At 35.0% G+C, this 25,359-nt stretch overlaps 1 protein-coding gene across 31 annotated transcripts in view; it reads right to left on the reverse strand.

Moving 5' to 3' along the window:
• The window catches only part of SNAP91 (synaptosome associated protein 91), a 168,626-nt gene that overhangs the window by 33,609 nt on the left and 109,658 nt on the right, over positions 1–25,359 (reverse strand). For 12 of the 31 annotated variants that reach the window (XM_055389580.2, XM_055389572.2, XM_055389579.2 and 9 more), the window contains exons 11-21: positions 24,102–24,129; positions 21,184–21,293; positions 19,161–19,279; positions 15,060–15,074; positions 14,746–14,913; positions 7,862–7,969; positions 6,966–7,229; positions 6,670–6,747; positions 6,434–6,505; positions 5,948–6,031; positions 4,704–4,787 (exon numbers count right to left, since the gene is read on the reverse strand). In XM_055389580.2, the coding sequence (XP_055245555.1) occupies positions 4,704–4,787; positions 5,948–6,031; positions 6,434–6,505; positions 6,670–6,747; positions 6,966–7,229; positions 7,862–7,969; positions 14,746–14,913; positions 15,060–15,074; positions 19,161–19,279; positions 21,184–21,293; positions 24,102–24,129 (1,130 nt within the window). Of the gene's footprint in view, positions 1–4,703; positions 4,788–5,947; positions 6,032–6,433; positions 6,506–6,669; positions 6,748–6,965; positions 7,230–7,861; positions 7,970–14,745; positions 14,914–15,059; positions 15,078–19,160; positions 19,280–21,183; positions 21,294–24,101; positions 24,130–25,359 lie in introns of all 31 variants that reach the window. The other 19 variants (XM_055389568.2, XM_055389565.2, XM_055389564.2 and 16 more) reach the window with 5 other exon arrangements.

Here is a 25,359-nt window from a genome sequence, read left to right on the forward strand (position 1 = left end):
GCTCGATGCCAACCTCAGATGTTAGGCATATTCCTCAACACACCTAACTTCCTTAACAGTCCCTTTTTACCTTTGTCATCCAGTAGTCTGCCTCTAGCTTTCAAACATCTGTATTTTCAGTTGGTATATTTTGAGCAGAGTTTGACAGCTTTACTCTTCACTGTATGAAATATTTACTTTTATTATTTAAAAACTTAACTTTCAAGTTTTCATTCAGATGCTACCTGAGATATAGATAATATCTGTATCCTACCAGTAATCTCAATGGCTTGGAAAGAATTACTCATTGTTGTTATGGATTCTCCCCTCTGCTTCCCCCCACCCCCATTATTCCTTCCTTTCTTCATTATTTTGATAATGATTTTTCTAGTCTGGCCTCTTTGGAAGTTGTCCTCTCCAGAATTTTTTATCATTTCACTATACTGCATGCACCAAACACCTTAAAATTTTTACTCAAGGGGTAGAAGAAGACTAAGGCAATATTTCAAGTGCTGTTTAATTCTGGAATTGGTATTATCTGACAGTTCTAAAACTGAATTTGAATAAAGAAGAATAGTTTTTATGATAGATAGGTTCATTTTCAAGACTATCTAGTTAGTCTTTGTTTTCAAGTTTCAAAATGATACCAATTTTTAACAAAGCTTTCGCCTCAATTTTAAAATGGTTCTTAATGTTTAGTTTAAAATCTCTAAAATCATTTTAAAATTTAATTATATCATATATTTATTGCCTTATCTTTATGATTCACATGTAAATGTATTCACTCAAAAAAATCTAATCTTAGGCATGGGGTAAGAGTCCTTAGTCCAGTGACCAAGGTTCCCTTTGAACAGTCTAAACCTCCCATGACAGTGTCTGCATATTATTTTTCTTTTTCATTCTTTCTCAAAACAGTTTTATTACTAAAGGCAATCACAGGATTCTAGAGAATCTTTTTCTCTCTTCTCTCTCTTTGATTCTGATCATATTTGTGGGCTTGCTATGTATGACTAGGCTCATTTATTTATTTTTTTAAAAAAATCTTAGTTTCAATAGACTGTGGACTTAGCTGATCCCTCCCCCAAATAAACACAGACACAACTATAATACAAATGCTAAGCTTCACTGCAAATTACTACACACAGTGCCCCAAATATTTGTCCTACTTAATATGCATTAAATAAAAATGTACGAGAATTGTGAAAACTCAGAAACAGCCAATTGTCAGCTAGGTTACATATATAAATGTGACTGTGGTTTTATATTGTGTTTATTAGCAGAATTTTTTTCATTTTTCATTTTTTTGTTTTTGGCTAGGAAAGTTGCTCCTAGTTCACAGGATAGAATTATATTAATATTCCATGATGTTCTTTAGTGAGAATGTGACTTCCTTCTGCTTTGATACTTGAACAAGGGTGAGAAATATTTTTCTATAAGAAAACAGGGAAGTATGAAAAATTAGCCCCCAAAATTAAGCCCTACAGAAATTAAAAGTTAAAATTTCTTATGCTAGCTTATTTTTGTTTTTTGTTTTTAGTAGAGATTAGGGTTTCACCATGTTGTCCAGGCTGGCTCAAACTCCTGACTTCAAGTGATCTGCCCATCTCGGCCTCCCAAAGTGGTGGGATTATGATTGTGGGACACTGCGTCCAACCCCTTATATCAGGATATAAGGTGAAATAATATTTCACATTGTGCCAAATAAATCAGGCACTGACATATGTATACATTAAATTACAAGAACTGTTTTGAAAGCAAATGAGACATTAAACTCATCTATACTGATTTACATTGAATATTAATTTATTTAAATAGAAAAGAGAGAAATAAGAAAGTGTACACAATATATAACTTTGCCTATCACTGAAAGAGTCACAAGAAGATGCAGTAGAAGAAATGGAAAGTGTACAGTAAATGAGACCTATGTAGATGACATTGGGTACTTTCATTGATGATTTTCTCCTCTTTTCTACCCCATTTTAATAAGATTTCAGAATAGACAACACAATTGAATAATTTTATTTTTTGTAAAGTGAACTAACATACTTTTTTTGTAGACTTCCCCTGCTGGACCTGTCCATATACCAAGCTGTGCAGTTGTGGCACAGGTATGTGCAGTTACACCTGGCAGCAGGTGACAAACCCCTTCAGGCTTGCTCTAGATGTGTTTTTAGATTCTTATTGCATCCCCCAGGGTCAAATCTCTTGGCTCTGTTACTGACTTCTAACTTGGAATTGGATGGGAACACTCCCTTTTCCCACAGGAAAAGGCCTTTCAGCTCCAGTTTCTAGCGTCCTGGGCTCTTTGAGAAACACAATATCTCAGGTTCTAGCCTTGGAGGACATAGAGAGGCCACAATGGAGGAGGATCGTGGAGTAGACAATGTGGCTGTGTAGCACTGGAGGTGGTCAACAGTGGCTGACCGCTCTGCCAGGCTCCTGTCTGGTAGGCTTCAAATTCCCATTTGAGATCTGTGGCAGGGGATGGGATACCCAGGAGAGAAAGAAAGAATTCATAGGCTTCTGTGAAAGTCCAGAACATTTTATTTTATGGGCCGTTTTAATCTTAATTATAACTTCAAAGCAAAATGTTTGTAATCACTAATCTCATTTTAAAGTTAACAAGGTCATGATCCCTCAAATAGCCATTAAAACTATGCTATTTCTGTGGCATGTTAAAATCTTATTGTGTATGAAGTTTATTGGTTTAGTAAGAGTTTGAAAGTTTCTGTAGCCAATTGGAAGCTGATATAAGAATATCTAGGCCTGGATAAAAGCCAGGCAAAATAGTAGTTTATTTCTCCAAGTAACCAGCTGTGGTTTGTGTTAAGTGTACTGCCTCTTATCATCTCTGCAACTTCCAAATATTCCATGATGTTCTTTAGTGAGAATATGACTTCCTTATGTTTTGATACTTGAACAAGGGTGAGAAATATTTTTCTATAAGAAAACAGGGAAGTATGAAAAATTAGCCCCCAAAATTAAGCCCTACGGAAATTAAAAGTAAGTTAAAATTTCTTATGCTAGCTTCTCAGCATAAGTTCTCAGCAATATCATGGTGGGGCCCTGGTTCTTCAGTGCTGAGGAAAATACCTAGTGGTAGTCACTGGTATCAGTGGTTTCAGCATGCAAGACTGTTATGTTTGATCATAGTAGTCTGGAAAGGATGGGAAAGACACTAGAGAACTATTGCCCCTGGGAAAGACTGTTAAATAGCCAGTCTGAATTACTGATGGAAGGAAAGGTTAACAGCTGGACTATGACTACCTGCTTTAGCTTCCTGAGGAAAGATTTGACCTCAACTCAAACTTCCTACAACTCTGAAGGCTGATGAGGGTCCTTTAGTATCTGCCATTACTCACTACTAATCCAAGAATAAATGTTCCTCAGCTTGCTGTACCTGGTGCCAGGATTGTTTATTGTATAACTTGTAATTTTATGGGCTATATCCACACTAAAAAAGGGAACTATTCATATGCTTTATCAAGGTCTACATAGCTAGCACTAGCACGGTATTTAAGATGCAAGACTTCAGACATGCATGGCAGCTTCCCAGTGGTGATGTGACCCATGCTCTCGTCAGCCCCTTGTCAACCTTAGGACCAAAATTCATCCCTTGTGGTGACTGTGGAGGGGCCTCAGAAGCTGCATCTGAGTGACTGAGTCCTCTGTGAAACTACTGTTGTGCTTCCTGTTATGTACCCGTCCAAGTAAAATCAGAGTAAGGTAAGCCAACAATGTCCTGTGAGTTTGACTAATAATCTGAACTTAAACTTAGGACTGTGGTCTTGCAACTGGTCTTTCATAATGCTTTTGCTTATGAAAATAATAATTTCTAGGTCAAGGCTATCACTAAGCACACACTTTGTCTTGCTCCCAAGGAAGACCAATACTTGGCTTTTACTATTTTTGAGTCCTTGAACTGTTTCCTTTTATTCTATATATACTACTTGGGCCACAAGCAGTAATCCAAGGCAAACCGTACCAATCTATTTCACACTATGACCCTGTTGAGCTGAGATCACCCCATGAGTTTTCACATAGAAAAATGATCAGCTTGTTAAAAAAAAACAAAAAAAAACCAAAAACAGTGGTCTATGTGATAGCAGTTTTGACCCAATGGTAGGAGTCTGTAACAGTTTCTCCTGGAGTGATTCATATATTACGAAATCTATTTTCAAACATCATGGTACATTTCCCCACAACTTCCTTTAAAAAAAGATGGGCATAGACATTACAAGACAAAAATTGTTACATAAGCACATTACCTTTTAAATAATCTAAAGGAAACATGTTGGCTGAAAATAAGGCAGATTTGGAGCATACAAGAAGCCACAAAGGTGGCTTGTATACAGCTGCAACTTTAAGACCCTGAGAAATAATCAAACTTCTATCGTACAATGACTGAATTTTCAATTTCATGTCTTTTAAAATTATTTTTTAAAAACAATTTCAATTTTGTTTTAGATTTGGGGGGGCAAGTACAGATTTGTTACATGGGTATACTATGAGATGCTGAAGTTTGGGGTATGATTGATCCTGTCACCCAAGTAATAAGCATAGTACTCAACAGTCAGTTTTTCAATACTTGTCCCCTCCCTCAATTTTATGTCTTGAAAGAAAAAGAAAACATGCACCCTGCAATTTATGTAATTTTTATAATTGTTACTTATAAAAATATATCCAAATTTAACTTCTACAAAATATCATTTTAATTTAATTACCAGCTAGTAGGTCTGCCGATGCTGATGAACTAGAAGCAGCCTGAGATGCAGGTTGGGGTTCAGAAGCACTACTTCCAAATGCATCTATCCGTTATCCATTGTGCAGCAGAAAAGTAAGAAAGTGTAAAAAGTAAGTACAGTAAGTAATTTAAGTATTATGTAGAGAAACGCAGAGACATGACAGTGTACAGTGAGCTTGTCTTTTGTGGGTGTGTGAAATGATCACATGAATTGAATTATGCTCTGACCGGTTTATTCTCTCAAAAAGAGTTCTAAAATATTAACAAGTAATACCTCTTTGTAAGATTAAGGGAATTCTTTTTTTTTTCTAAGAATAAAATTTTTGGACTAAACCCTGTCATCTGTCAAAACAGAAGCAAGGTTTTAAACTTTTTACCTAAAGGTAATAAAACAGAATTTTTCCACTTAGAATTCTATTAAATGTTTAAAAAATTAATAAACTTAATTCAAGGAGCAGCAATATGATTTGTACCTACATGTCAAGGTTTAGTGTTTATCTGACACAAGTCTTGAGCCCCTAAATGTCAGACACTGCAACATCTTTGTATTCCTCATGTATGCATCATGGAATGTCCATGATGCTTCAATGTACAGGAGGTACTCAATGTGGGTTAAGCTTTCTAAGGATAGTCTTTAAGCTCAAGAGCTAATTCAGTACATCTTCCTGCCCTCAGATAACACATAAAGGAAGAGGGAAATATATTTAAATCAGCAACACATTTTCCAATCCTTCTAACTCTTTGTAAGGAGAGCAAAACATTATAAATAAACCTACAGAATAATGTACAACATCTAGACTTATGCTTTCAGTTTTAACTGGCTTGTTTTCATTTTTAAATTATCTATTAATAGGTCATGTTTATTTGGCTTTTAAGAACTTAGAGATGTTGATTTAGCCAACAGATCAGGATCACCAAGGAAGAACAGTTGAAGGAAATTCCAGTCAGGTAATTCTACATTAGGATGAAGAACAAAAAGTTGAAAACACCAAGTGAAAAATTATGTGTTTTGTTAGGTCATGCACTGAAAGTTATGATGAAATGATGAGGATGAAGATGATGATGACGAAGAAATGAAAATGATCTTAAAAACTTAAGTTTACATTTAAGAGACAGAATTTTATATAGCCTAAAGAAAAAATGATGAAATATAATAAAATAGATCTAAAAATTATTCTGAAGAAAAAAAGATTCCTTAAGTGTTGATGGAGGAGAAATACGCACCCCCAAAAAGGTCTATGACACCTGAAGAATCCACCTTTGCTGGCGAGGCAGTGGTTGCAGGAGATGGTGCTGCAAATGCATCCACTGCAGTGAAGCACAGACAGGAAAAAGTGCATGTCACCCAAGGGAAAAGAAAACCATGAGCCTTGACAAATGGCATCTTGGGATGGTTCACTCCAGGCAGAAAGACTGTAGACAATCTTAGCAGTTAAGGAAAAGCAAACGGATTTTAAAATACACGCTCTCCAGAACAAAATAAAATTGACTCCTTGAGGTCAGAGGTTTCAGTGTGAAAAAAATTTTCACTAGCCTTAAATTTGAAATATTAACCCTCAACGGTTGATGATGGTCCCAAGAGTGAGTTTTTCTTTTCAAGTACATTTTAAATTTAAAAGAACTCAAGAAAAACCCACATGTTATATCCTTCTCTCTATGCATTACTTCCACAAGACATCTCTGAAGTCCTGACCTTGGCAAAGCACTCACCAGATAAGAGGTCAGCAGTGAGAGAACTCTCAGGCACAGGAGAGGCCCCTTGTGGTGGAGAGGAGAAAGCATCTTCCAAAAGTGAAACAAACCAAAACCAAGCAGAGGTAAGTAGTAGAAAGCTGAAATCAAAGTCAAAAATCTAACAAATGCATTATCACAGGTGAGTACAAAGAGCTTAATCAGGAAAACATCTAAGAAACTAAAGTGAAAAAAAAGGGTTGCTTTGGTTTTACCTGTACTAAACAGGTCTATGCTAGGAGCAGCATCTGGCTTAGGCGCTGCAGCAACTTCAGGAGTGGACTCAAATAAATCTAAGACCAAGAACACACATGCCTTTACTCAACTTGAACAATAAGCCTGACACAGCATCACTTCCCAGTTCTGAATTAGCACTTTGAAGAACTCTGAATTAAGCAGCAAATGGTTTCTAGAGAACCATTTAATTACACAGTCTTCATGCAGTACATCTCAAGGATCAGAATTCGATCCACTAGACGGAAAGAGGTCGACAACAATAACAAAAAATTACCACCAAAGATATCTAGAGCAGGAGGAGCAGTGGTGGCGGTGGCAGCGGAGGTGGTGGTAGTGGTGGTGGCAGCGGCGGTGGCAGCAGTAGTGGCAGCAGCAGCAGCTGCAACGGCAGGAGCAGGAGAAGGAGCAGTTGCGGGAACCGGAGGGGCTGTGCTAGCTGTAGGGGTAACTACAGGAACACTGGTCTCAGGTGGCTTCATTGCAAAGAGGTCCAGCTCAGGTGCAGCCTCTGCACTACCTTCAGACGGGGCAAAGGGGTCTTTTGGAAAGGAAAGTGGAGACACACACAGCATCAGTAAGGAAAGAGACAAGAGACAGCATCATAACTATGGCAAGAGACACCTTATACAGATATTTACACACTAGCTAGGTGTGAGGCTCCTTGGATTTAACTACTATCCTACTGGCAGGGGTTAGCGATTAGGATGTTTTTCTAAAGAAAAAGGAAAACTTAGTAGGTACCACAAGTTAGTAAACTAAAGCATTTTGCAATGTGCCATAAGATTAACCTACAGTCTACGATCAGAGATTGCTATCCTTCAAATCTTCACTTTATTTGGTCAATCTGGTAGCTTTGAAAATTCATTAAAACATGCCAATATATTTGAACTCAATGTTACAAAAGAGTACAATATAGCATTAGAAAAAAAAACATTAAGACAGCATACTTGCACTGACAAAAATTGTCAATCTTAAGAAATTGTCAATTTTGATAAGTATGTACTTCATTGTCTTAATGTTTTAAATGCTGGCATTATTTATTTAGTTATGATGAATGATACTTTACACTCAGAAGAAAGTAAAATTAGAAAAACATATGGCCTCTTCTAACTACAGGGGTTTTACATTAGGACAGAAGAATAACAGACTGGCTAATGACTTTAAACCCACCATTTCCTGAACATGCATCAAGTGCTGCTGCTACAGGGGTTGGGGTAGCTGGTGCGGCGGCCCCTTCGGATGCTGCAGGGGCCTCCCCAGGAGAAGCTGCAAAGGCATCTTGGGTGCAGTTTTTAAAACAGCAGAAATTAAAAGAATAAAAAGAGAAGAAAATATAGTAAAAGAACCAAGTTAAATTGTGAAGAAGGCTCCCTTATACAACATGAATTTTTAAAAATGCATTTTTATGGCCCATGCACTGTTGGTGGTCACAAAACAATTATTCTTTGCACACCTTCATGTTAGTTAACATGCAAGTGATACAGTGTTGATACTGCTGAGGCCTAATAGGATCCAAAAGGTAATGAGATTCTCATTGTATAAGGGCTCTGAGAAGCATGTTTTATGTATCATTAGAAATTAATGGATGTAAAAATTAAAACAAAAAATATTTTTATTAGGTAATTTAAGACATTAAACTTTCATGTCCAGGTAACACTGATTCACTGTTATTAAAATGTCCCTGTCTCATAGTTTCTAGCAAACATAATATCTTCTTTAATGCCAATAAAATTAAATATACAATGGCAATGTAAATAATTCTAGTTTTAAGATTTTTTATATCTAATACAGGCAAAATTACAGTGTTAACATGAAAGGTTTACTAAGCATTCCTAAGTGTTAAGTCTTCACTATCCTTGAAAAGCATTTTCAGACATAACCAATAATTTTACTAAGGTTTACTAAGCATTCCTAAGTGTTAAGTTTACTAAGGTTTACTAAGTATGAAAGAGTATGAAACACTCTTACTAAGTTTACTAAGCATTCCTAAGTGTTAAGTCTTCACTATCCTTGAAAAGCATTTTCAAACATAACCAATAACTTATTTTAAAGACATAAAGAGATAAAAATAGGGTATGATACCATAATGCAATTATATTTTTCTAGTTATTTGGAAAATAATCTATTTTCAACAGATTAAAACAATAGTTTCACATTTTAAGACTATAAGTGTATTATTTATAGAATATCATTAACATACGAGCAGCCACAGTTTATAAATGCCCATTTTACAAATGGCTGATGTGTACAGATGCTTCCCAGTGTGTTTCTACCAACAATGTTAGTTAAGGTAAGAAGTCTTTGAGCTTGCATAGAGATGCTATAGTTTCAAAAGTACAGAAGGAATCAAGCCATGATAAACATGACAGGCTTAGGAGAAGAAAACCCTGGAGAGTGGAGACCAGCACCCACCTAGAACCTGTCACTTACCTGCTAGACTTTCCATCCCCAAATACTGTCTTCCACAATATCTACTCATGTTTCCTGGAACACTATTCCTTCAGTCATGAAAATAACATGTCATATATACTTGGGAAGGGCTACACAGTACATGCTCTTCCTTGGTGATTTACTTAGTATATTAGGCTCTAGGACATGCTACTGTCAAGATACTTGTTTCTCAGTTTGACCTGGCATGTCCCAAACTGAGTATGAAAACACTCTTTAGTAATGCAGAGTTCTAGTTTTATGTGGAATAACAAACATTAAACTAGATACTTACTTGGGTTACAAGGCCCTTTACCAAATCACAAATATCCCTAGAAGGGACAACAGGACATCAGTTATTCATATCTTATGGATTAATCTGATCTGATTGTTCCTCTTTGTTATACTGAGGAAATATATGTTCAATTTATTTATTATTAGAGACAGAGTCTTGCTCTGTTGCCCAGGCTGGAGTGCAGTGGCAATATCATAGCTCACTATAGCTTTGAACTACTGGTCTCAAGTGATCCTCTGGCCTCAGCCTCCTCACGGACTGGGATTACAGGCCTACAGCACTATGCTCGGCCAGGAATATAGGTTTTGAGTGTCAGGTCAGCTGAGAGGCCAAATAAATAAAACTAAAGAATGAAGAATACATCAAGGGATAGAGTAGGCCTACTTTCTAAATGCCATGTTAAGGATACTATACTTGAGGACTTAGAGCAACACACCCTCTACGAGCAGGGCAGAAGAATGTAAGAGAAGTATGAAAAGATGTTGGGAGGGCTGTAAACATTTTGCCATGAGTCAGGTCGGTTGTTTTATTTTTTTTCATTCCTATAAAATTTGGAACTGAGGCCAATAATATTGCAAAGAGTAGAAACACATAGCAGTCATATATATTGCCATTATTAAGTTTATCTGTAACAATCTTGTGATTTAGGTTCTACTGTCTCCAGTCTGTAGATAACACAACCAAAGCTTAAAGCGTGTGTGTTCTCATCACAAACAATAAGTGAGGTAATGCATATATGTTGATTAGCTCAACTTAGCCATTCCACAATGTATACATACTTCAAAACATCATGTTGTACATTATACATATATATGTATATACTTTTTCAATTAAAAATTATTTTTTTAAAAAAGTCTGATGACTAAAGTTACACAGCAAGAAAATGGCAGAGTTAGGATTTGGCTCAGAGCTGTCTGAGCTTTATGTGTTTAGCCACTGTACTGCATTTTTTATGAAATATGCCTCATTCTATCATATTACTTCCTTCTTTATAATTGAATAAACATCAGTTACATTAGTGCCAGGGATCAAATAGATATTTATGGGCTGACCCCTTTAGGTTATCACTTATGTGTAAGGAGATGAAGCCCATATTGTTATAGCTACATCCTTAGAAGAGGGTTTTAAAAAATCCTCTTGTCAGCAAGATATCTCCTTTTAATTCTTCTCTTGTTACTTGAAACTAAATATTATCAACTTAACTCATCTACACCTGTCAGAAATTTTCTTAAGGTAGGAGCTGCAGCTGCGTCCACCCCCAGCTGTTTGAATCTTCCCAGCCCCGAAGGAGACATGAATGAGTGTCCAGATGGTACCAGGCCCAATCACTGTCTGACTGCAGCCACAAAAGAGACCTTGAGTGAGAACTGCCCAGCTGAGCTCAGTCAGCCACCAGAACTGTGAGAGATAAAATTTGAATTTGTTAAAAAATAAACAAAACTTTTTTAAATATCTAGTTTTTTTCATTATAAATGGCAGCATTATCTTTCCAGTATTGCAAACTAAAGTTATTTCCAGTTCAGTTCTCCTTTTCATGTTACTCATTTGCAGTTAATTTCTACATTCTGTCAGTTTTTCAACCAGCTCTATTTCCTAGAAATGCGTGCTCCCGCTGTTCTTCAATTATGGACTCAGTCTAGGCCTTAATCCATAAACTGAGCTGACTGCTGCAGACTAGTCTTTTTTCCCCTTCCAGCACTCTAAGACAGAATTTTCCTCTCAAACTTTTTATCATATGACTACCTCTCTCAAATCTAAGAGCTGTTGTTTCCCTCAGCCTGACCTATTCTCCCCATCTACTTTGGCCACATAAGCCATCTTAAATCACACACTCAGCACAAAGGTTCCAATTGTTCTCAACAGCCCTAATGTCACATTCTGGTTCCTCTTTGTCCCCAAAGGTCCCAGGTTATAAGGCTCTTACATAAAATCTAGTTGAAAGTGTTTAATTATTGGTTTTAAGGAAGGTTGGTTAACTTAGTTTTTTGACCAACATGTACCCAATGTGATCAGGCTTGTAAGGTAAGTTCTTTGGTTTTCCAGTCACTTGGTTTAATGTTTGCAGACTACTAACCTCATGAAGGTTTCCTCACAAATTGACACATTTGATTGAAAGGGTATCCTTGCTGGTGTGCAGAGGAATTAGCATCAATTTAGCATTCTAGTATTTAGAAAAACCCTGTGTTGTTCAAATCAATGTGCTATTGTCAGTAAAATTTGCATCAATATAAAAATAGGTTATTTTTAAGGATTTTGCCTTTTATTTTTGTCAATATTTATAAATTTTACTAAATTTTAAAGGCGTAACACTGCCCTTGCAATCCTGTTCTGCATGATCATAAAAAGATCTCATTTCTTAAAAGTTCACTTTAAAAAATGAAGCATTTAATAAATGTAGCTGACAAAAATTTTTTAATGACTTACATGAACTACCTACATTGAAAGGACTAAAACATTACTTGTGTATCAATCAGAATATTTCTGTTAAAAATCACAAAAATTTACTATTTTTAAAATTTGTAATTTAAATATAGTACTAAAATACATTAACAGTTTTAATATTTGATAGGGATGAAATTAAATAGCCATCCTTCTGAAATTAAAATCCATTAAGCTTTATTTCTAAAGAAATCTACTTAGTTGCTGTACATATTGCATAGGACCTCAAAAAGGCATGTTTTAAAGTTGTAAAGTTATGCTGTGTTAAACAAAACATAACTGGTTTTCTGATTATTCTAGAGTTCTACCACTTACCCATTGTAGAGAGACAAAATATTTAAAAAATGGCCACACAAAATGGCCAAAGAGATTTTAGCTTAGGTTTTTATTAAAAATTAAATCTCTGAATAATTTCTTAAAAACCAATGAAGGTATGAAAGAAATTACAGAAAATCACTGAAAATCACAAAACAGATAATGACATATATAGACTCCTGAACATAAAGGATGGAAATTGTATAGCTATCAGAAGCCAGGAGACAATTTATAGAACTATACAGATCAATAAAATAATTATCATGTGATTTTCAGATGTAATTGTCATTGTACACTCATTTCTCAGCCAGATGACTGGAAAGGATATTGATAAAATCACAAGAACAGTCTCATTCTTTGACATTAAGTTGCATGATTCTCTGCAGTACTCATCCTTTAAGCTTATATTTAAAGCTACAAAGAATGCCATCATGAAAATTTTCTAAACATACAGATTTTTCCACTTGATGAATATAGTCAAAACAGAAATAAATGACAAACAAAAACAGCATAATGGCATGAAGAATATTTCAAAGAAATATCTTAGTCTTTATTATTCTAGAGGGCTATGCAGGAAGTAAGATAGAGTTGATTGATTTCTTTGAGGTAATCAACTCCTTATAAGTGGACTGAAAACAAAAAATCTAAACAACTAAGGTGTAGAAATGTTTCAGCACAAAATTATTATGCATCCTGTCCATATTTTCCTTACTTTTTTTCTGTTAACACAAGCCTATGAGAAACTACCCATAGCTACATCAATAACAGAGGGTAGGGGAAGGATAGATTTTAAATTAAAACATTTACTAAGTGTATTACCTATTATTATTATGGAATTTTCAAGCTAGAAGGACTTTAGAGATCTTCTAGACCAAGTTTCCAATTGTATAGATGGGAGAACTGAGGCCAAAGGAGGTCAAGAGGCTTACCTTTAGTCAGGCCTAAACAACTTTGACAAACTCTATTTACCACCTGATTTAGATTTGTGGAAGGAAGAGGAAGTTGATTTTATAAATGTAAGCTAAAATTTAAATTTTTGGTTTCAAAGGCATAAATGAAAACCTAACCCTCTATAGTGGGTGACTCTTTTTAATTTAATTTTATTTTTGAGACAGGGCCTTGCTCTGTCACCTAGGCTAAAGTGCAGTGGCGTGATCAGGCTCACTGTAACCTCCACTTCCTGGGCTCAAGCAATCCTCCTGCCTCAGTCTCCCAAGTAGCTTGGACTACAGGTGCTTGCCACCACAACTGGCTAGCTTTTAATTATTTTGCAGAGACAAGGTCTCACTATATTGCCCAGGCTGGTCTCAAACTCCTGAGCTCAAGCAATTCTCCATCTTGGCCTCCCAAAGTACTAGTATTACAGATGTGAGCCACTGCGCCAGACCATGGGTGACTCTTTATTCAAGGGTCTGCAATCCTTTCTCTCCTACTCTTTTACAAACAGATTTCTCCTGTTCCATAGGAATGGACAGCAAGGCAGCAGAAAATGTCTTTTGTGTAGCAGTGGCAACAATGCTGTGTCTAGCGGAGTGCTCCTTGTCTTGGATGACGTTGGCCAACCTTAGAGACTGGAGCATGGCATGTAGCAGAGTGGTAGGTGACAGTGTGTTAAATGTATGTTCCCAGGGGTACATATTGATTACACCAAAGCCTGCCAAATCTCTCTTGCTTTCACCATTTTCTTCCTCCAATTTCTTTACCATATTCTCAAAATGCCCTAGGAAAGATGTTATATGGTAATGAAGATACACAAAACTATAATGACTATAACATCACTTGACGTATGTGTTTGATATGAGAACTTCTTTAGGTGTGGACATTGGTACCACACAGATGGGGATACATATATGAATAAACTGGCTTCACATGGCTCATCAGGTCCAGGCATATTATAGTGGGTCAGAATTTACATTTCCATGGAAAGCATATTTTTAGACAATCATTTCAAAGACTGACTTAAATCTGTTTTCAATCAGCCTTTCAAGTGCTGCTTCAGATGTTTTCTCAGAGTTCCAAAACCAAAGATGATCCAAGTTTTTATTTGGACAGAACAAACTTAAAGCTGTAAAAACAGGCACATCCCTAAACTCTCTTCAGAGGCTTCCAAACCTGAATTACTCTTAGATTATTTTTTGCCCTAAACATTAAGAAATAACTTAGGCCAGTGTTGCTCCTCCTACATTCCCCAAATATTCTCTGGGCTAGTTCTAATCTGGCCGAAAAGCTAAATAAACCTAAAGGTGACAGAGAGCTCTGGTACCACTTTTATGCAGACACTGGAGAGCAGGAACCTAAAGGCAGGAGTTCTGAAGGTAGCAACATGAATTCTAATGTTAAAAAACATGAAAATCAAATGGGCCTGATGCATTGCAATCTCTGCTATAAAATTACTAAAATTAAGTGAAGAGAAAGTTGATGAATTTAGTGAAGATAAATATACATGAATAAACATTGAAAAAGTACTTAAACGCTCTGACATGCTGTTACATAACGGAAAAAATTTTAAAGACCTTAACTCCCAAGTAATTTTAGCAATCCTGAAAGGAAAATGAAAGTAGCAGCGAGACTAACTAACCTCCAAAGAGATCCACTTCAGCAGTGACAGCAGTAACAGTTGTAGTAGTGGAGGCAGAAGCTGAGGCAGTTGCAATTTCAGCAGTTGTAGTAGGAGGGGTAGGTTCTGGTGCAAATGGATCTGAAATCTGTGCTTCAGAGGGAACAGAGGAAAGTGCAGCCAAAGAATCTATATTTCACCAGAGACAGAGAGCAAACGGAGAGAAGAAAAGCAAAGGACAAAAGATATACCAGACTCCAAATGATCAAAATAAGGACAGTTGTTACACACAGAAGTCTGTCACAATGGAAGTTTAAAAACAAAGCTTTACTCACCCTCTCCCAAAAGGTCTACTGATGTCCATTACATGGCAGCATATGAATAAATAAGAGCTAAAGTTGAAACATGCAACCATACCAATGTCCAAGCCAGATAAGGCACTAACTAAAAAAATCTTAGCTTTATGTGTCTTCTACACCATTTGCAATTAAAAAATAAATGTACTACCTATTATCATGGAACTTTTAAGCTAGAAGGGACCTAGAGATCCTCTAGACCAAGTTTCACCTCTAGACATGTACTTCAGATTTTATTAACAAGCAAATGGGTCACAAAACTACTTGTGCTGTAGCTAACCTTATACATGAAGATATCAGAGTCATATGATCACATAATATTGATCAGCTTTCAAATACATGTTGGTAGATAATTTTAATTCTAATAAATTCTGGCAGTAATCCCATATTTCTCAAAAAAAGTAGAAATTTCACTTTAAGCAAGTATAAAAAGAAACTGTTTTCCCATGTCTAAAATATGGGACACACAACACACACTTATTTGTGCTTCTGCAACATGAATTTACTATGAAGAAAATAAAAAACACTCTATTAGGGAGCCAAAGATGAGGATTTAAAAAATCCTCTGTATTCTTTCAGCCGATTGGGTTCATCACCAGCCTGTAGAAATGCCAAATCTTACATGCACAATTTAAATTAAATTTACTAAAATATATTTGCTAAAATTTGGTTGCTTTACATCAACAGGAAAAAAAAATGCTATCATTACAATGTGTCCCCTGAAATAAAAATGTGTGTTAGTACCTATAACCCCCAAGAAAAATTTAGAGACATTTGAAGTGGCTATGGTCCTTGGAAATGAGACCATCCAATTAGGCTTACAGAGTTTTACAGTTTATAATTTACTGCCTAGTTATACAGAATTCAAATATGCTTCAATAATAGAAGTGGCTTGATCTTATCAAACAAGATTGAGAAAACAATTTTATTTTTTTGCTTAGTCAAATGAACAAACACATATCTGTTACAATTTAGCATCACCTTCAACCATGACTGGGTATCCACCGGGCAAATTGTAGTTTATTTCAATTTCTTAAAGTCTTATAATTTTTACTATTTTGCTTAGAAATTAGAGAATTTCTTTATTAGCATTTCCCCCCAAAGCTGACTTTTCTATTGCTATGAAATGTTGCAGTTGTAGATGTTTTGTTGAGGCAAAAGTGCTGTCTAATCATCAAAAGGTGAACATCAGGCCCTATAAGGTGCCTTTGTATTAATTATAAAAACATACTCCCTGGGGCAAGGAGAGGGACAGCATTAGGACAAATACATAATGCATGCGGGGCTTAAAACCTAGATAACTGGTTGATAGGTGCAGCAAACCACCATGGCACATGTACACCTATGTAACAAACATTCTGCACGTGTATCCCAGAACTTAAAGTTAGAAAAGAAAGAAATAAGAAAGTTTACATGGTTTTCACATATTTATCATTTTAAACAGGTTAAAGATAGTACCTTTCTTGTGTAAGTGTAGTGATGACCAGCATAGTACTTGTCACAGGAGCACTCAATCAATATTAGCTTTCATTGTAACTTGAGAGCTATCTTAGTTTTTATTGTAAAATTAATCTTATGTGTTTATCAAAAAAACTTTAACCTTACAGTCATTTAAAATAACTGAAAAAAGCATAAAAATATGCTTTTAAAATTAAACTACTATGGAAACTGCTTTACCCCAAATTTTGGCCCATTAGCTTACCTATTGGGACAACTGATGTTTAGCCATGTGAACAAGCCCCATTTTGTCAGAAATATAATTTGGATCCAACTGGCTTTTTTGTGATTTTTTTTCTTTTTTTTTTGAGAAAGGATCTCACTATGTTGCTCAGGCTGGACTCTTAACTACTGGGCTTAAGTGAGATTCTCATCTCAGCCTCCTCAGAAGCTACATGCATGAGCCACTGTACTCAGTTTTTTTAATCCAACTGTCTTTGGTAAACCAGTGAGTTCGTTTTACTGTCTTATGGCTAAAAATTGAAAATAAAATAAAAGCTATATTCTAAAATAAAAGCTATAATATCTTAAAAAGAAGAAAAAAAAAGGTACTCCCTGTAGTGAGACAGATTAGAAAAAGTAAAGCATCTCTTTCTCAAGGATAATGAGAAAGGCTCACAGCGTGACTATAGAGTTCTGGCTGGATTTCAGCCCCCTTGCCCTGCCTTTGAGCAATGCATGATCTACATTGTCCATATAGTACAGCCCTGGCTAAAACCATACTGCTCTGCTTTCTCTTTTTATGTCCAATGATATGTTAATGTTTCAATCATCAACAGTTACATATTTCTAACTTTAAAGGCTAAAATGTATTCTAATAAAATTAGTTATTACAATCAATTCCTTACAATATTATGTGTCTTAGCAAAAAGTATTTAGAGATGAAAATGAATAAAAATGTTATATTGCAATTCAACAAAATTTCACCTTTTATTTTTTCCTTTTATTTATTTGGCATTCTTTTAGTGCCAAAATTTTTTTAAAAAAGATAAAATTTATCTTCAGTTTCATGCCAGGGAATATGGAAAAGGAACTAGTTTACAGTTTCACTGTTTATTCATTAAAGTTCTAACAAAGACAATATGGTAATGAAAATAAATTATTAGCAAATTAAAATAATCAGTGATGAAGCTCGGAATAAAACCATGAGTAAAAAAGAATGCCCTTATAAAATCTCTTCAGCAATATTTTCCTTTACCAATCGAAATTTAATAAAGTTAAATAAAGCTGAGAGAACAATTTTATTTTAAAAATTGATAGCTGTAGCCTTAGGAGTTGAACATTTCAATATAGGATAAGGTTTACATATTTAAAATGGAAATGTGCCAACATTTTAAATGTTCTTATTTATAGTTAGCAACATTATTTCAGAACTGGTTATCTTTCTCTTATTTTTGTTACCAAAATAACTTGGAAATGAGATCAAGAGATTACAGATAGGACTTTTGATGTTATACTGACACACTGTTTAACAAGACCACCAAAGGACATTCAATTATTTAGAGAAATATAACTTCATTTGACTTAGTTATTATTGTGCACTAAAGGCTCTGATTCTGAAATGTTATGTTGTTACAGATCTTGTCTGCTAGTGATGCAAATAATCTCTGTATGGGAGAAAAGATAACCTCAAGGCTATGATTTTTATTACTCTCTAGGACATTAACAGCTTTCTATCTAACCTAGCCATCTTATTCTAACATTCCTTTTAAAATACCTATAAATACTCAGTTCCTCAAAATGTTCTTTGAGACAGCTTTATCATCTTGCTGGTTTCCTCATTAGTGAGTTACTAAGTCTTTTATTTCTGTTGCTCCTATAGTTGTACAAGGCATGTCTTAAACTTTTTGAAAATTTTATTCTGATAGTTTGGTACAGGAGGGCATGGTATTTAAAACCAACTCTTTGCAGCTTTGAGCATTATGAAGCAATTACTTTAATTTTTATATTAATATTAACTGTTTTAAATCAAATATTTATAAAAGGCTGATTTTTTTCCTGAGATCCATAAATAAAGTGGGAATCAAGTGCTTAGATGTGATTCCTCTCAGTCAATCAGTTTAAGTATGGATTTTTCTGGTACAAATAAGAATCTGTAAAAAGATTTCAACTGTATGAAGTCAAATACAATGTGAATAAAATCAATTCAGGCCTAAAAGAATCCAGGAACGAGGCTACACCTGACCAAACCAAATTGGAAATGTTACCTTTGAGTAACCATAAATTAAGGGGAATACTCAATCCTCTAAGGCCTGAGTCTCTAGAGAACAATTACTAAAAATAATCAGAATTTTAGAGTAGTAATAAAAAAGAACAACAAAAAACCCACAAAACTTCCTCGTTCCAACTGTTAAAATAAAAACTATATGACTATTTGAACATTCTCACTGTATTACAGGCACTTTCTCTGTCTCTCTCTCTCAATATATATTTCAATCAATAAATGCCATTCTTAACATTTTCCCTCCAAGTTTCTAATACCATTTTAGATAATCAAAAGGTAAATGTTAACAATTATAGCCTAAGTAAAAACAATGAACTAAAATGAATAGAGAAATGGCAAGGTTGTCTGGTTTTACTCACCTCCCCATGCAGTGGCTCCTCCAGCAGGTGGTGGTGGTGCTGGTGCTGCGGCTGCTGCTGCCCCTCCAGAGGAAAAGTCTGGCTGGAGGTCCAGGAGATCACTAGATGGTTTAGAAGTGCTGAAAGGAAAATAAAACATTAAAATCAGATTTTGAAATTTTATAACATAAAGGTGTTTTTGAATAAAGACATGCAGAAATCATCAAAGATTTTAGGTATTTTAAATCCAATAAAAGAATAATACTTTGGAAAGTATAGAGCTATAGCATATACCAAGAGTTGGCAAACTACTTTTGTCAAGGGCAAGATGGTAAGCATTTTAGACTTTGAGGGCCAGTTGGTCTCTATCATTACTTGACTCTGCTAATGTAGAATGAAATTAAGACATAGACAATACATAAACAAATCAACATGTCTTTGTTCAAATAAAACTTTATTTACAAAAACAGAGAGTGGGATGGAGTTGATCTATGTGCAGCATTCTACAGGGAAATCAAAATCATAACCTTAAGGTTATCTTTTCTCTATTTCCTAAAATCTTTTGTATAGAAAAAAATTCATGTCTTGAGAAGAATTTATTTATAAACCAAAGAACACTAAAGGGAATTATTAACCACTAATTTATCTTTTTCCTACGTTAGACTATAATATATCAAGTTTGCCTGTAAGAGGACTCACCTAAAACGACTACTGCATTTTTTATTTTTACTCAGTTGAGGCTGTGCTTTTCAAAGCTTCTCTGTCTGTAGAATCTCCAAGTAGCAGCCTTACTATTCAAAGTATAGGCCTCAAACTAGCAGCATCCTGGGATGTTTTTATAAATGCAAAATCTCAGGCATACCCTGTATCTACCACCTCAGAATCTTCATTTTAATAAGATGCCAAAGCAATTCACATGTACATTCAGATTTGAGGAGCACTGGCTTAAAGGTTACCAGGCCAGGTGCCAAGCCATCAGGGTCCCAGGTTCCCCACCTGCCTTCATAAACAGCAGTTTCATCTTTATCTTTTTTTACATATTAGATTTCCAAGTAATATTCTTTTGAAGAAAGGATTCTGCTGCTTTTAAAAAAAAGTTTCAAAACCACTGAAACCATTGCTAGTTTTGATGTCCATTTCATAAATACAACTGGACTAAATACCAGGAAAGGAATACATATTTATTATTAATATCTTAAAGTTTTTGTAAGAAGCAATTTAATTAGAACAGTAATAGAAAGGAGTTGGTTATACCAAATTTGCTATTATAAAATGCAGAACTAAGCAAGTAGAGAGTAAAGCACACAGTTAACATGGGTACAATACTTGGATTTCTTGCTCAAAGTTCAAGTCTCCAAACATAGGGCATTCATAATCAGAGTCAAAGATACTACAAAATGATATTAGAATCCTCTTAAGGCAAATGAACTAAGGAATTGACCTAAATTTATTATTTGAGGACACACCTATGAGCTGGGGATTGATTTTAGGAAGCTAGAGATTTCAAAGAATGCACAGTCATCCCCAGATTTCTCACTACTGTTCTGATCTGTAGGTTCTATAAAAACTGATTAGGAATACCCCAAAGGCCTCCTCCTACCACCAGAGTGTGAGTTCCTCATATGCACTAGCTAATTGGTCAAACAATTCCAAGTTGGGGTGTGTGTGTGTGTGTGTGTGTGTGTGTGTGTGTGTGTGTGTGTGTTTTAAAGCATTTTAAAATACCTTTTGAATCTCCCACAAGAAGAAACTAATTTTAGAAAACACTTTCCATATCAGCCAATTTCAGAATAAATTGTGTGTATCATTCTTCCATTTCCTTTCCCAGTTTGTGACAACAAGGTGATTTCTATAGCTTAGGTCTTTCTAATGATTTAAGAGGCACAGGAGTAAAACAATGTACTTCGTGTAGTAAAAACTTCAACATATCACATTACTAGGATTAGATTTCCTTTGGTGAAATCATTTGGGTATAGCACATAAAAATAAAACCAAACTCTAATAAAATATTAATAAACAGTTAACTGCATATTTATTTACCAACCTGACTGGGACAGCCGCAGATGCAGTTGCAAATAAATCAACCGGTGGGGATGTGTCAATAGTTTTAGCTGGTGTAGAATTAGGAGACGTAACAGTTGTGGCTGGAGAAGACTGAAAGTGAAGATGCACAACACACTTGAGTCAAATATGAATCTACAGGACACAGGGCAGCAGGACTTTTCTTTGTATAACCATGACATGCCCAGCAATTTTTTTTTTGTAATTCTTTGTGGAGGAAAAAAAAACTCAACAAATTTGAAATCAAGGATTGTAATAAATAATCAATATTGGCTAAAACACGTTACAAATTTTAAATGTAATTTATATAAAATGATAAAATATTTGGCTTAACATTGCAATGACTTCCATTCATTAATTAAAATTAAAGCTAAATGTATTTCTTGAACATAAAATTATTAGGAAAGATCTTACTAGCTGCAAAAAATTTCAAAAATTATCAATTGTAGTAATTGCTAAAAAAAACAATGTCATTATTTTTTCTTGTCATCCTAAAAAGATTTCATGTGAGGTCCTCTCAGATGACCTTCAAATCCAGAAATCTAACTTGCAAAATAGTTCACAGTTGGAAGAGAACGATTCACAAGCAAGATTCAAGTCACTGATGTTTTGAAGATATCATGACTATAGCCCATCACTAAGATGACATAGATAAAACTAAAAAGGTAAAAATAAAATCTAGTATTTATTTTTCAAGAAGAGGTATTAATAGTCAATTAATATATTACAAGATTTTTATTTAGTTACTGTAACTAAACAATTTTGTCTGGTATATTTAATTCTCCATGCATTCACAAGAGAAAGATTAATGGAACATTTCAAAACAATCTATTGATACTTAGTTCTGTAAGTGGAGATGAGACATAACAGCAGGAAGATTCATGAAGACCAAGACCAAGCCAGGGCTATCAGATACTCCCCTAACTGGGCATCTGACTTCAAAGAGACCAAACATAAAGGAAGTTTTAAAAAGAATAATTTAAGGAAAAAAAAAACTGAGGAGATCAGAAATTTACAGAAATTTACAGACTTAAATATTATGTTTGTCCAAGAATATACTAATCCAAAAGTCAAAATTCAATAGATATGCAAGTGCCAAGCATTTAGCACTTCAAGAAAGGTGGACACATGAGCAGTGTGGATGTTGTTAATCAGAAAATATCAACTCAGACCTCTCTCTTCAACAAAAATCCAAATCTTCCAAATGGAATACAAAACATGATCAATGGAAGAGAAAGGACTAGTTAAAGCTAATTGTATGTCATCCATTGGGAACACTGAGAAATCCTCTAAGAAAAGGTTTTTAAAAGCCAATGCATGTAAATAAGTTTAGAAAAAATGATATTGATGAAACACTGAGGACTTGACAGCAATAAATATTATCAACATAAATGCAAAAAATGAAACTGTACAGAAGCCCATTAAAAAATGCCTTGTAACAACAAGCTCTGAGGAGATGTAAGAGCTAGGAAAACAGAACCCAAATAATCCGTTATTACAAAAAGAAAAAGTCAGTAAAATTCAATTTGGCCAAAATGTAGAAACAGACCAACACAAAGGATGCCACAATTTTACGACACTCTACTCAGCAGTCATATATTGGAGTTTTTCACATAGACATAATGGTTTTAAACCTGGCCTTATATCAGAATAAATGGAGCTTTTCACTTGTTTGTTTTATCTGACTGATTGTTCAAGGTCCCTGAGGGGATCTTAGGCAGCCAGCCAACCCATCACTGACATAGTACATGGTGTCTGGAAATCACCAGTGCAGACATAATGATATCCTTGAATATCTGTAATGACAGCAATTATATAATGGAAATTTGTCAAAGAGGAAAAAACACATCTATTACATTTTTGTCTGAAGAATACAATGGTAAATGTGAACTACAGACCTATAGAAGTGAATACTCTTGTCACTAATAACCCTAATCCTGTCCTTTCACATGGTAAAAAAGAGACGAGGAGGTAAACGAGTTATTAAAGTTATTATAGTAGACTGTCTAAAAGGCATATTTGTGGAAAGACACCCAATTACAATGGATTTCTCTACCATTGAAACATGCACAATATCACATTACCTACCTCATACGACTCTGATTTAGAATATGTAAAAATGTTTTACAACTATTAAAACATTCTACTGATAACATTTGTTTTCTGTTGCAATATAAATACATGAAAATCTCTCCAACTTTAAAAATATTTAGTCCGAACAAAGGACTAAATTACATATACTATACTACATTGGACTTAGAAACAAATATAAAGGAGGATACATAAAAACGTAACTTATCTTTCCTCAAACAATTTAAATTAGAATTACCATATGACCCAGAAATTCCACTTCTGAGTATATACCCCCAAAGAATCAAAACCAGGGACTTAAATAGATATTTGTACACCTATGTTCACAGAAGCATTATTCATAAACCCAAATGATACAAGCAACCAAATATCTACTGACGGATGAATGCATTAATAAAGTGTGGTATATACATATAATGGAATACAATTCGGCCTTCAAAAGGGAGGAAATTCAGGCACATGGTACAACATGGCTGAACCTTGAAGATATGCTAAGTGAAATAAACCAGTCACTAAAAGACAGATACTATATGCGCTCACATATATGAGGTTCCTAGAGTAATCAAATTCATAGAGACAGAAAGTAGAATGGTGGTTGCCAGGGGATCGGGGAGAGAGGGAGGTGGGGAGTTATTGTTTAATGGTATAGTTACAGTTTTGAAAGATAAAAAAAAAAGTTCCGGAAATGGATAGAGAGGATGGTTGTAAAACAATGTTAAGGTATATAATGCCACTGAACTGTACACTTTATGATGGTAAAATGGTAAAAAACAAAAAAACAAAAACCCCCAAACAAAAAATCAAACTTACCTTACTTAACGGAGAGGGAGCACCAGATCTAAAAGGCAACATAAAAAAAATTAAAACTGAATATATATATATGTGAATATATTTGTAGAAGCATTTAAGTTGGATTTCACTTGGTCAAGCACTAACTTGTTTTATATACAGACTTTTAAAATAATGGACAGGCTATTTTTAAAAATCTTTTAATCTTTTACTTAATAATGACACCCCCTTCCACTGTTTTCCATCTACTTAATTTCCAGTACTAGAAATACTTAAATTCAACATTATTTTCTATATCTCTCGCAACTCAAATTCTTTGAGTCAAACATTATTGCCTATGTCCATAAAAAACAAACTGTCTAAATGGGAATTTAAAACCATTTTCAGAAGGCTTGGAAAAAACTATGCCTTGCAGAATTATGACAAACCCCAACACCCAGTGGTTTAAATCACTTAGGTTAAAGTACACTGTGAAGATCCCTACAGGCCCTGTGCCTGAAATATGTCTCGGCTTCCATATTCATACTCTTGAAGTCTGTTTTTTCCCTCCCATGGCTGTAATAAAAACTCTAGCAAGAATATTCTAGGAAAAATATTCCCATCATCCTGTTATAATTAGTGGGAGCTAGGAAAAAAACAGCAACTTCGATGCTTTTTTCTAAGAAAAAGGGAAAATTAGGAAGGCGTGAATTTTAAGTTATATTACCGGTAGCATTGACTATTGCAGATCACTTCTAGGAAAGTGCTTTGGAAATAACTGCCAGAACAGCTCACATTTTACTAACTTCAGTTAGTGAAAAATGAATAACAAAACAAGATGAAGACTAAATACATTTCAATAAGCAGCCTATATTCACCGCCTTACTGCATGGCAGGGATGACTTTTTACTCATCTACAGAGAAAATATCACACACATAGCAGCAGCAAAACAAAATTACAGCAGAAATTTAGTAAGTAGAATTTTGTACAATATTATGAATTTTTGTCTTATTGGATATAGCAAATTTAACAGTATTATATGCCAAGTTAATATCTTTCTTTTTTTTTTTTTGAGACGGAGTCTCACTCTGTCACCCAGGCTGGAGTGCAGTGGCGCAATCTCGGCTCACTGCAAGCTCCGCTCCCGGGTTCACGCCATTCTCCTGCCTCAGTCTCCCGAGTAGCTGGGACTACAGGTGCCCGTCACCACGCCCGGCTAATTTTTTTTTTTTTTTTTTTTTGTATTTTTAGTAGAGACGAGGTTTCACTGTCTTAGCCAGGATGGTCTCGATCTCCTGA

Source organism: Gorilla gorilla, chromosome 5 (assembly GCF_029281585.2).
Source record: "Gorilla gorilla gorilla isolate KB3781 chromosome 5, NHGRI_mGorGor1-v2.1_pri, whole genome shotgun sequence".
In the NCBI taxonomy this organism is placed as follows: Eukaryota; Metazoa; Chordata; class Mammalia; order Primates; family Hominidae; genus Gorilla; species Gorilla gorilla.